The 13,664-nt window shown below is 47.2% G+C and overlaps 1 protein-coding gene across 1 annotated transcript in view; it reads left to right on the top strand.

The window, feature by feature from the left end:
- LOC139233687 (corticotropin-releasing factor receptor 1-like) overlaps nucleotides 1-13,664 on the top strand; it is a 350,288-nt gene that overhangs the window by 116,197 nt on the left and 220,427 nt on the right. Inside the window, exon 4 of the mRNA XM_070864095.1 lies at nucleotides 4,732-4,838. Coding sequence (XP_070720196.1) covers nucleotides 4,732-4,838 — 107 coding nt within the window. The remainder of the gene's footprint in view (nucleotides 1-4,731; nucleotides 4,839-13,664) is intronic.

The raw sequence follows: 13,664 nt of genomic DNA, 5'->3' as shown, positions 1-13,664 counted from the left end.
AGAGTGGCAGCAAGTCTTCCTCGATTCCAAGGGACTGCCGATGATGATGATGATGATGATGATTGATTTTACAAATCATCAGAAAATAATAAAAGCAAAAGCATCATTAGTCTACACAGAGTTAATATAACTTTGGAATGTATTCATTACGCTGGTTCAATAACTAGCAGAACTTTAAGATGAAGCAATATTTTTTGAAAGGGCCTGATGGATGATAATATTCCTACAGCAAAGCAGCAAGCCCGACCCTCAAGAGGACTGAACACAAACTGAACCAAGAGAAACATTTTCAGTGCCATGTTATTGCTGCGATGTTAACTGTCTGCTGTTACCCATGTCCCTTGATGTGTCAGCCTTTTGACATAAGCTTGCAGAACTGATGGGAGGTGCGACACTGGGAATAACACCTGCCTGAGAGCCCAAGTGTTGAGCTTTAGGATGTTTTATTTGCATCCATTGGACAAACTGCAGGACCAAACTGACTCTTTCCATCCATTGTATCAGCATATTCCGCTAATCATATTTACTACAGCTGATACAGGGACCGATCGGAATGTCCTCTGCCCATCTCAAGAATTCAACCCCTTCTGCTCACGTTGCAGGAGAAGGCTTTGGTTAACAAGGAAAAGCCACTCTAGGTGAGATCGGCAGAACCTTCACTCTCCTACACCATGACAGCGGGGCCAAGACAATATAAAGGCAGCAGGGGATGGGGCAGGAGGAATGCAGCCAGCCCATGAGTGGGTGAAAAGTTCACTGCAAAAAGCGAGAAATCTCACAAAGCAGGAATGTGACAGTGTGACCATGTCTACGAGCAGTCACAGGACTGGCATAACACCTCATTTGGTGTTGTAGAAAATATGGAATACAATTCCACACTGGGACCATGCATCACAAACCTGTCACTCAGAACCCACAGTGAATGAAGGATTATGAGCGCAGAGCACCATATTGTTCAGGTACAGTCTCACTGTGACAGTGTTTGGGTACAGTCACACTGTGACAGTGTTTGGGTACAGTCGCACTGTGACAGTGTTCAGGTACAGTCGCACTGTGACAGTATTTGGGTACAGTCGCACTGTGACAGTGTTCCGGTACAGTCGCACTGTGACATTATTTGGGTACAGTCGCACTGTGACATTGTTCAGGTACAGTCGCACTGTGACAGTGTTCAGGTACTGTCGCACTGTGGCAGTGTTCGGGTACAGTCTCACTGTGACAGTGTTCAGGTACAGTCGCACTGTGACAGTGTTCAGGTACAGTCGCACTGTGACAGTGTTCAGGTACAGTCTCACTATGACAGTGTTCAGGTGCAGTCACACTGTGACAGTGTTCAGGTACAGTCACACTGTGACAGTATGTGGGTACAGTCGCACTGTGACAGTGATCAGGTACAGTCACACTGTGACAGTATTTGGGTACAGTCACACTGTTAAATTGTTCAGGTACAGTCGCACTGTGACAGTTTTTGCATACAGTAGCACTGTGACAGTGTTCCGGTACAGTCGCATTGTGACAGTATTTGGGTACAGTCGCACTGTGACAGTGTTCAGGTACAGTCACACTGTGACAGTATTTGGGTACAGTCGCACTGTGACAGTGTTCAGGTACAGTCGCACTGTGACAGTTTTTGGGTACAGTAGCACTGTGACAGTGTTCCGGTACAGTCGCACTGTGGCAATATTTGGTACAGTCGCACTGTGACAGTGTTCAGGTACAGTCTCACTGTGACAGTGTTCAGGTACAGTCACACTGTGACAGTATTTGGGTACAGTCGCACTGTTAAAGTGTTCAGGTACAGTCGCATTGTGACAGTTTTTGCATACAGTAGCACTGTAACAGTGTTCCGGTACAGTCGCACTGTGACAGTATTTGGGTACAGTCGCACTGTGAAAGTGTTCAGGTACAGTCGCACTGTGACAGTTTTTGGGTACAGTAGCACTGTGACAGTGTTCCGGTACAGTCGCACTGTGACAGTATTTGGGTACAGTCGCACTGTGACAGTGTTCAGGCACAGTCACACTGTGACAGTATTTGGGTACAGTCGCAATGTGACAGTGTTCAGGTACAGTCGCACTGTGACAGTTTTTGCATACAGTAGCACCGTGACAGTGTTCCGGTACAGTTGCACTGTGACAGTATTTGGGTACAGTCGCACTGTGACAGTGTTCAGGTACAGTCGCACTATGACAGTGTTCAGGTACAGTCGCACTGTGACAGTTTTTGGTTACAGTAGCACTGTGACAGTGTTTGGGTATAGTCGCGCCATATTGTTATCCCTCTATTGAAGCAAGTGTGACAGAGGAGGGAGATTCTCCTGCCGACACTCACCATGTGCCAGTCAGAAGTTGGGGAACCACATCAATCATGACTTGTTCCGAGGAGCTGGCTAGAAAATGTTCCATTATCTCACAGGGTGTCTCCAGGTAGGAAATCCACTTGAACCTTACATTCACATGAAGCAGTAACCGGGACAATTATGGTCAGTGAGCTCACATCCACATCATCTCATATCACTTGGAAACCTCTCCACTTTACCCATTATGAAGCAGAGGTTGCGCTGATCTTTCTCTGACTCTTTCCATCCACTGTATCAGCATATTCCGCTAATCTCAAGAATTCAACCCTTTCAGCTCACTTTGCAGGAGAAGGCTGTGGGTAACAAGGAAAAGCCACTCTAGGTGAGATCGGCAGAACCTTCACTCTCCTACACCACGACAGCGGGGCCAAGAGAATATAAAGGCAGCAGGGGATGAGGCAGGAGGAATGCTTATCCCAGCTCAGGCTTTGTGTCCAACTATTCCAGCTCTTCCTTTGTTTAGTCTTTCTCATCCTATCTGTTCATTCACTGACTGGAACCAAAGCAGGCGGAAAAAAATCACCTCCCTGTCGCCATTCCATGGTTAGCAAACTTTGACCACATTGGTATTAAGGGTTCATCATAACTTGTTTCTCTTCTCTGAAAAGCAGGAAGGTACGGAAGAAATCCCCCTAAAACAAGGCACTGTCACTCAGTCTGAGCCTACAACTCACCAGCCAGGAGCATGTGCCCTGTGGGATCGGAGCGGAATGCACTGGGTGATACGTAGAGCATTGCTGAGCAGGAGCAAGAGGTCGTGGAACAGGAAGAACGGGAGGCAGCTGTTTGTTGGGCTGGCCATGTCTGTTATCTGTTGATGTGGACTGCGGGCTTTCTGAACATAGAAGGCAGCTGCAGTCATTAGCATATGGCAGCTATTCCACAGTCTACATATCTTGTGTACCTGGCATCTGTGGACACCTCCAGCAGTCCTCCCATTATACATAGCATCTCTCAGCATCGCTCATACTGATGCCATGGCAGTCTCGAGCTCCAGAGTTTCTTTCTTCTTCAACAGGCTAGGGAGGCCATTGATAGGTGCTCCAGTAACCTCTTGCTCGGATTATGTCTTCTCCAATGTAGGTCTGTTGAGCCAATACCAAGCAAAATCTTCAGCAAACATGCAGAGTGATCAATTGCAGGGTGATCAATTGAAGTGATCAATTGCAGAGTGATTAATTGCAGAGTAATCAATTGCAGTGACCGGTTGCAGGTAAACAATTGCAGTGAGGAATTTCAGAGTAATCGACTTCAGGGTGATCAATTGCCATTGGAAAAGTAGACAAATTGTAATGGCAGCATTGGAAGTAAGTATGGGAGATCTTTGGTCCTACAGCTGATGCGGAAGTTGCGGCAAGTTGCAATCTCCCATCTCGAGGCAATGCACCAATAGCACAGGTGCTTGCCAGCTTTATGCTAATTTCACCAAGCCCGGACTGTGGATGGCTCAGGGAGCATCCACCAGGTGAGTCAGACTGCACCCATCACAGATCACCCCCAGAAGGCCACAAGAGGAATATCTGCCTCCCATCTCCTGACCTGAAGCCACTTGCCAAGCCTCAAATTATCACGTTGCCTTATTGACTGACAATTTATAGATAGAGAGAAACAAGCGAGACACAGAGAGAGAGAGGTGGAGAGAGAAAAAGAAGAGAAACAGAGTGAAGAAAGAGAGAAATAGAAACAGAGTCAGAGAGGAAGAGAGAAATAGAGAGAAAGAGAGACAGGGGAGAGATAGAGAAAGAGAAAGGAGAGAAATACAAAGAATACAAGAGAGTCTGAGAGAACATGAGAAAAAGGGAGAGGGTTAGGGTTAGAGAGAGGGAGAAAGAAAGCGGCACAGAGATAGGGAGAAAGGAAAGAGCGAGATTGAGAATAAGAGCAAGAGAGTGGGTAAGGTGGAGTCTGTGAATGCGGAGAGGTCAGAGGAGGAGTTGTTCAAACTGAGTCTGAGATGTTAGTCAAGCTCCGTCAGGACAGTCTGGTGATGGATGTTTACCAGCCAGGGTCCACATGTTACACAATGGTGCCAAACCGAGGGGAGGGAGGCGTGACACACCAAGCATCTCCCGCTAGCAGCTCAGACAATACAACAGCGTTTCTAATCTTGCAATTAGTTGTCAGCTGGATCATTAAAGCGGCAGCTGTCCCAACAGGAGGTCCAAAGTTTGCTTCAGCTTGAAAACATCTCTCGCACTGTGAAGTATTTAAATGTTATCTAGTTTGTAAAATCATTACATTGGCAACTTGTGAGAGCGGCCTTAATATTGAAAGCGTTGTCTTACTGAGCAGGAAACCTGTGTGAAACATGCAATGTGAGTGGGGAGAGAGCACAGCCCTGTGATATTCACACACTTTACCTTCTCTTACAGAGGAAGCATCAGATTCATTACAAGCTTGCAGTGATCATCAATTACCTGGGACATTGCCTCTCTTTAGCTGCCCTCATCATTGCCTTCATGCTTTTCATGCGATTGAGGTAAGAGAATTGAAGGTTTCATGGATTCTGCTTCATTCACCATGCAGCCCCTATTAGTGTGACTGTACCTGAACAGTGTCACAATGCGACTGTACCCAAATACTGACACAGAGCGAATGTACCTGAGCACTGTCATAGTGCGACTGTATCAGAACACAGTCTCAGTGCGACTGTAGATGCACACTGTCACAGTGCGACTGTACCCAAATACTGTCACAGTGCGACTGTATCGGAACACTGTCACAGAGTGACTATACCTGAAAGCTGTCACAGAGCGACTGTATCTGAAAACTGTCACAGTGCGACTGTACCCAAACACTATCACAGTGTGATTGTACTGGAACACTGTCATAGTGCGACTGTATCAGAACACAGTCTCAGTGCGACTGTACCAGAACACAGTCTCAGTGCGACTGTAGATGCACACTGTCACAGTGAAACTGTACCCAAATACTGTCACAGTGCGACTGTACCCGAACACTGTCACAGTGTGACTGTACCAGAACAAAGTCACAGTGCGATTGTACCAGAACACAGTGAAAGTACAAGTGTACCGGAACACTATCACAGTGCGACTGTACCGGAACACTGTCACAGTGTGACTATACCTGAACACTGTCACAGTGCGACTGTACCCGAACACTGTCACAGTGTGACTGTGCCCCAAACCCTCTCACAGTTCGACTGTACATGAACACTGTCACAGTGCTACTGTGCCATGAACCCTCTCACAGTTCGACTGTACACGAACACTGTCACAGTGTGACTGTACCCCAACACTGCCACAGTATGACTGTACCTGAAAAAAGTCACAGTGTGACTGTACCTGAACACTGTCACAGTGTGATTCTACCCAAACACTGTCACAGTGCAACTGTACCCGAGCACTGTCACAGTGTGACTCGACCCAAACACTGTCATAGAGCGACTGTACCAGAACACAGTCACAGTGCGATTGTATGGAACACTGTCACAGAGTGACTGTACCTGAAAGCTGTCACAGAGCGACTGTACCCGTAAACTGTCACATTTCAACTGTATCCTAATACTATCACAATGTGATTGTTCCAGAACACTGTCCAAAACCCTGTCACAGTTCGACTGTACACAGACACTGTCACAGTGTGACTGTACCCAAACACTGTCACAGTGCGACTGCACTTGAAAAATGACACAGTGTGACTGTACTTGAACACTGTCACAGTGTGATTCTACCCGAACACTGTCACAGTGTGATTCTACCCGAACACTGTCACAGTGTGGCTGTACCCAAACACTGTCACAGTGCGACTGTACCAGAACACAGTCACAGTACAATTGTACCGGAACACTGTCACAGTGCGATTATACCGGAACACTGTCATAGTGCGACTGTACATGCACACTGTCACAGTCCGACTGTACCCAAATACTGTCACAGTGCAACTGTACCAGAAAAATGTCACAGTGCGACTGTACCAGAACACAGTCACAGTGTGATTGCACCAGAACACAGTGAAAGTGCAATTGTACCGGAACACTGCCACGGTGCGACTGTACCTGAACACTGTCACAGTGCGACTGTGCCTGAAAAATGTCACAGAGTGACTGTACCTGAACACTGTCACAGTGTGATTCTACCCAAACACTGTCACAGTGCGACTGTGCCCCAAACCCTCTATCAGTTCGACTGTACACGAACACTGTTACAGTGCGACTGTACCCCAACACTGTCACAGTGCGACTGTCCCTGAAAAATGTCACAGTGTGACTGTACCTCAATACTGTCACAGTGTGATTCTACCCAAACACTGTCACAGTGCGACTGTACCCGAACACTGCCACAGTGTGACTCGACCCAAACACTGTCATAGAGCGACTATGCCCGAAAACTGTCACAGTGTGACTTTACCTGAACATTGTCACAGTGTGACTCTATCCGAACACTGTCACAGTGCGACTGTACTTGAAAAATGTCACACTGTGACTGTACTCAAACACTGTCACAGTGCGACTGTACCAGAACACAGTCACAGTGCGATTGTACCGGAACACTGTCACAGAGTGACAGTACCTGAAAGCTGTCACAGAGCGACTGTACCCAAAAACTGTAACATTGCGACTGTACCCAAAAACTATCACAGTGCAATTGTACCGGAACACTGTCATAGTGCGACTGTGCCCCAAACCCTGTCACAGTTCGACTGTACACGAACACTGTCACAGTGTGACTGTACCCCAACACTGTCACAGTACGACTGTACTTGAAAAATGTCACAGTGTGACTGTACATGAACATTGTCACAGTGTGATTCTACCTGAACACTGTCACAGTGTGGCTGTACCCAAACACTGTCATAGTGTGACTGTACATGCACACTGTCACAGTGCGACTGTACCCAAATACTGTCACAGTGTGACTGTACCAGAAAACTGTCACAGTGCGACTGTACCAGAACACAGTCACAGTGCGATTGCACCAGAACACAGCAAAAGTGCGATTGTACCGGAACACTGTCATGGTGCGACTGTACCTGAACACTGTCACAGTGCGACTGTACCCAAACACTGTCACAGTGCGACTGTACCTGAAAAATGTCACAGTGTGACTGTACCTGAACACTGTCACAGTGCGATTCTACCCAAATACTGCCTCAGTGCGACTGTGCCTCAAACCCTCTATCAGTTCGACTGTACACGAACACTGTTACAGTGCGACTGTACCCCAACACTGTCACAGTGCGACTGTCCCTGAAAAGCATCACAGTGTGACTGCACCTCAATACTGTCACAGTGTGATTCTACCCAAACACTGTCACAGTGTGACTTTACCTGAACACTGTCACAGTGTGACTCTATCCGAACACTGTCACAGTGTGACTGTGCCTGAAAACTGCCACACTGTGACTGTACCCAAACACTGTCACAGTGCGACTGTACCAGAACACAGTCACAGTGCGATTGTACCAGAACACTGTCACAGAGTGACTGTAGCTGAAAGCTGTCACAGAGCGACTGTACCCGAAAACTGTAACATTGCGACTGTACCCAAACACTATCACAGTGCGATTGTACCGGAACACTGTCACAGTGCGACTGTACATGCACACTGTCACAGTGTGACCATACCAAACACTGTCACAATTCGATTGTATCCAAAAACTGTCACAGTGTGACTGTACCTGAACACTGTCACAGTGCGACTGTACCCGAACACTGTCACAGTGCGACTGTGCCCCAAACCCTGTCATCGAGCGACTGTACCCCAACACTGTCACATTGCGACTATACCTGAAAAATGTCACAGTATGATTCTACCCAAACACTGTCATAGTACGACTGTACCTGAAAAATGTCACAGTGTGACTGTACCTGAACACTGTCACAGTGTGATTCTAGCCAAACACTGTCACAGTGCGACTCTACCCAAACACAGTCATAGAATGACTGTGCCCGAACACTGTCACAGTGTGACTTTACCTGGACACTGTCACAGTGTGACTTTACCCAAACACTGTCACAGTGCGACTGTGCCCGAACACTGTCATAGTGTGACTCTACACAAACACAGTCATAGAGCGACTGTGTCCAAACACTGTCACAGTGTGACTCTACCCGAGCACTGTCACAGTGTGTCTGTACCTGAACACTGTCACAGTGTGACTGTACATGAACACTGTCTCAGAGCGAATATACTTGAACACTGTCACAGAGCGATTGTACTTGAACACTGTCAGATTGCGACTGTACCTGAACATTGTCACAGAGTGACTGTACCTGAACACTAACATAGTGTGACTGTACATGCACACTGTCACAGTGCGACTGTACCCGAACACTGTCACAGTGCGACTGTACCCGAACATTGTCACAATTCGACTGTAGCCAAACACTGTCACGGTGCGATGGTACCCAAACATTGTCACAGTGCGACTGTACCCGAACACTGTCACTATTCGACTAGAGCCAAACACTGTCATGGTGTGACTGTACCCAAACATTGTCACAGTGCGACTGTACCTGAAAACTGTCACAGTGCAACGGCACCTGAACATGGTCACATTGCGACTGTGCCCCAAGCCTTGACACAGTTCAACTGTACCTGTACACTGTCACAGTTCGCCTGTACTTGAACACTGTCACAGTGCGATGGTACCTGAACACTGTCACAGTGCGACAGTACCCAGGCACTGTCACAGAGCGACTGTACCTGAACACTGTCACAGTGCGACTGTACCCAAAAGCTGTCAAAGAGCAACTATACTCGAACACTGCCACATTGTGACTCTACCTGAAAACTGTCACAGTGTGACTGTATACAAACACTGTCACAGTGCGCCTGTACCTGAACAATGTCACTGTGCAACTGTACCTGAACTGTGTCACAGTGCGACTCTACCCGAACACTGTCACAATGCGACTCTACCAGAAAACTGTAACCGTGCGACTGTACCCAAACACTGTCACAGTACAACTGTAAACCAACAGTGTTAGCGAGTGACTGTACTGGAACACTGTCACAATGCAACTGTACCTGAACACTGTCACAGTGTGACTCTGCCCGAACACTGTCACAGTGCGACTGTACCCGAACACTGTCACAGTGTGACTCTACCTGAACACTGTCACAGTATGACTGTACCCAAACACTGTCACAGAGCGAATATACTTGAACACTGTCACAGAGCGATTGTACCTGAACACGGTCAGAGCGACACAATACCCAAACACTATCACAGTGCGACTGTACCCAAAAACTGTCACAGTTCGACTGTATCCAAACAATGTCCAGTGCGACTGTACCTGAACACTGTCACAGTGCGACTGTACCTGAACACGGTCAGCGCGACACTATACCCAAACACTATCACATTGCTACTGTACCCAAAAACTGTCACAGTTCGACTGTATCCAAACAGTGTCACAGTGCGACTGTACCTGAAAGCTGTCACAGTGCGACTATACCCAAACACTGTCACAATTTGACTGTAGCCAAACACTGTCACTGTGCGAGCATACCCAAATCCTGTCACAGTGCGACTGTACCTGAACACTGTCAGAGTTTGACTGTACCTGAACAATGTCACAGTACAACTCTATCTCAAAACTGTCACAGTGTGACTGTACCTGAAAACTAACACAGTGCGCCTGCAGCCAGACACTGTCACAGAGCGGCTGTATCTGAAAACTGTCACAATGCCACTGTACCTGAATACTGTCACATTGTGACTCTAGCCGAACACTGTCACAGCGTGACTTTACCCGAACACTGACACAGTGCAACTGCAGTTGAACAATGTCACTGTGCGACTGTACCTGAACACTGTCACAGAGCAAATATACTTGAACACTGTCACAGCGTGACTGTAACCAAACACTGTCAGAGTGCAACTGTACCCAAACACTGTCACAGTGCGACTGTACCTGAAAACTGTCACAGTGCGACTGTACGCGAACACTGTCACAGCGTGACTCTACCCAAACACTGTCACAGTTCAACTGTACCTGAACACTATCACCGTGCGACTGTACCCAAACACTGTCACAGTGTGACTCTACCTGAACACTTTCACAGTGCGATGGTACCCAAACTCTTTCACAGTTCGACTGTACCCAAACAATGTCAGAGTGCGACTGTACACAAATTCTTCCATAGTGCGACTGTACCTGAACACTGTCCCAGTGTGACTGTACCTGAACACTGTCACAGTGCGACTGTACCCAAACACTGTCATAGTGTGACTGTACCTGAACACTGTCACAATGCGACTGTACCCGAACACTGTCACAGTGCGACTGTACCCAAACACTGTCACAGTGAACCTGTACACAAAAACTGTCACACTGTGACTGTACCATACATTGTCACAGTGCGACTGTACCTCAACAATGTCACAGTGCGACTTTTCCCCAAAACCGTCACAGTGCGACTGTACCTAAACACTGTCACAGTGCGACTGGACCGAAATACTGCCACAGTGCGACTGTGCCCCAATCACTGTCACAGTGTGACTGGTTGGCAATCAATAATGAGCGGGGTGCCGCAGGGATCAGGGCTGGGACCCCAACTATTAACAATCTATATTAACAAATTGGAAGAGGGGATTGAGTGTAACACAGCTAAGTTTGCTGATCATACAAAGATGGGAGAAAGGGTAATGTGTGAGAAGGACATAAAGAGGCTGCAGGAGGACATAGACAGGCTCAGTGAGTGGGCAAGAATTTGGCAGATGGAGTATAATGTTGAAAAATGTGAGATCATGCACTTTGGCAGAAAAAAATCAAAAAGCAAGTTATTATTTAAATGGAGAAAGATTGCACAGTGCTGCAGTACAGCAGGACCTGAGGGTAATTGTTCATGAAACACAAAAGGATAGTATACAGGTAGAGCAAGTGATCAGGAAGGCCAATGGAATCTTGGCCTTTATTGCAAAGGGGATGGAGTATAAAAGCAGGGAAAGTCTTGTTACAGCTGTACAGGGTATTGGTGAGGCCACAACTGGAATACTGCGTGCAGTTTTGGTTTCCATATTTACAAAAGGATATACTTGTTGTGGAGGCAGTTCAGAGAAGGTTCATTCGATTGATTCCGGGGATGAGTGGGTTGACTTCTAAGGAAAGGTTGAGTGGGTTGGGCCTCTACTCATTGGAATTCAGAAGAATGAGAGGTGATCTTATCGAAACGTATAAGATTATGAGTGGGATGGAGAAGGTGGATGCAGAGAGGATGTTTCCACTGGTGGGGGAGACTAGAACTAGAGGGCATGATCTTAGAATAAGGGGTCGCCCATTTAGAACTGAGATGAGGAGAGATTTCTTCTCTCAGAGGGTTGTAAATCTGTGGAATTCGCTGCCTCAGAGAGCTGTGGAGGCTGGGATATTAAATAAATTTAAGACAGAAATAGACAGTTTCTTAAACAATAAGGGGCTAAGATGTTATGGAGTGCTGGCAGGAATGTGTTCAGGTACAGTCGCACTATAACAGTGTTCTGGTCCAGTCACAATGTGACAGTGTTTGGGTAGAGTCCATGATCAGATCAGCCATGTTCTTAGTGAATGGTGGAGCAGAATCGAGGGGCCTTATGGCCTACCTCTGCTCCTATTTATTATGTTCTTATGTTCTTATGTTATGTGCTTATGTACCCAAACACTGTCACAGTGAGACTGTACACAGACATTGTCACAGTGCGACTGTACCTGAACACTGTTACAATGCGACTGTATGCAAACACTGTCACAGTGCAACTGTACCCGAACACTGTCACAGTGCGACTGTATCTGAACACTATCATAGTCCAACTGTACGCCAACACTGTCAAAGTGCGACTGTATCGGAAAACTGTCACAGTGTGACTGTACCTGAGCAGTGTCACAGTGCGACTGTACCCGAAAACTGTTACAGTGTGACTGTACCCAAACACTGTCACAATTTGACTGGAGCCAACCACTGTCACAGTTCGACTGTACCTGAACACTATCACAGTTTGACTGTACCTGAACACTGTCACCGTTCGGCGATACTTGAACACTGTCACAGTGCGACTCTAACCCAACACTGTCACAGTGTGACTGTACCGGAACACTGTCACAGTGCGACTGTACCGGAACACTGTCACAGTGCGACTGTACCGGAACACTATCACAATGTGACTGTACCCAAACACTGTCACAGTGCGCCTGTACCTGAACATTGTCACAGTGCGACTCTACAGGAACACTGTCACAGTGTGACTGTATCCATATACTGTCACAGAGCGCCTGTACCTGAACACTGTCACAGTGTGACTCTACAGGAACACTATCACAATGCGACTGTACCAAAACACTGTCACAGTGTGACTGTACCTGAAATATGTCATAGTGCGACTGAACCTGAACACTGCCACAATGTGACTGTACCCAAACACTGTCACAGTGCAACTGTACCCGAACACTGTCACAGTGCGACTGTATCTGAACACTATCATAGTCCAACTGTATGCCAACACTGTCACAGTGCGACTGCATCGGAAAACTGTCACAGTGTAACTGTACCTGAGCAATGTCACAGTGCGACTGTACCCGAAAACTGTTACAGTGTGACTGTACCCAAACACTGTCACAATTTGACTGGAGCCAAACACTGTCACAGTTCGACTGTACCTGAACACTATCACAGTTTGACTGTACCTGTATACTGTCACCGTTCGGCGATACTTGAACACTGTCACAGTGCGACTCTAACCCAACACTGTCACAGTGCGACTGTACCTGAACACTGTCACAGTGTGACTGTACCGGAACACTGTCACAGTGCGACTGTACCGGAACACTATCACAACGTGACTGTACCCAAACACTGTCACAGTATGCCTGTACCTGAACATTGTCACAGTGTGACTCTACAGGAACACTGTCACAATGCGACTGTACCCAAACACTGTCACAGTGTGACTGTACCTGAAATATGTCATAGTGCAACTGTACCTGAACACTGCCACAATGTGACTGTACCAAAACACTGTCATAGTGTGCCTGTACCTGAACACTGTAACAGTACGACTCCACCGGAACACTGTTACAGTGCGACCGTACCCAAACACTGTCACACTTCGACTGTAGCCAAACACTGTCACAGTGTGACTGTACCTGAACACTGTCACAGTGCAACAGTACCCAAACACTGTCACACTTCAACTGTAGCCAAACACTGTCACAGTGTGACAGTACCCAAACACCGTCACACTTCGACTGTCGCCAAACACTGTCACAGTGCGACTGTATCCATACACTGTCACAGTGCGACTGTACCTGAACAATCTCACAGTTCGACTGTGCCTGAAAACGGTCACAGTTTGACTGTACTTG

The sequence above is a fragment of the Pristiophorus japonicus genome, chromosome 21 (genome assembly GCF_044704955.1).
Source record: "Pristiophorus japonicus isolate sPriJap1 chromosome 21, sPriJap1.hap1, whole genome shotgun sequence".
Classification (NCBI taxonomy): domain Eukaryota; kingdom Metazoa; phylum Chordata; class Chondrichthyes; family Pristiophoridae; genus Pristiophorus; species Pristiophorus japonicus.
This window is presented reverse-complemented; position numbering and strand designations above follow the sequence as displayed.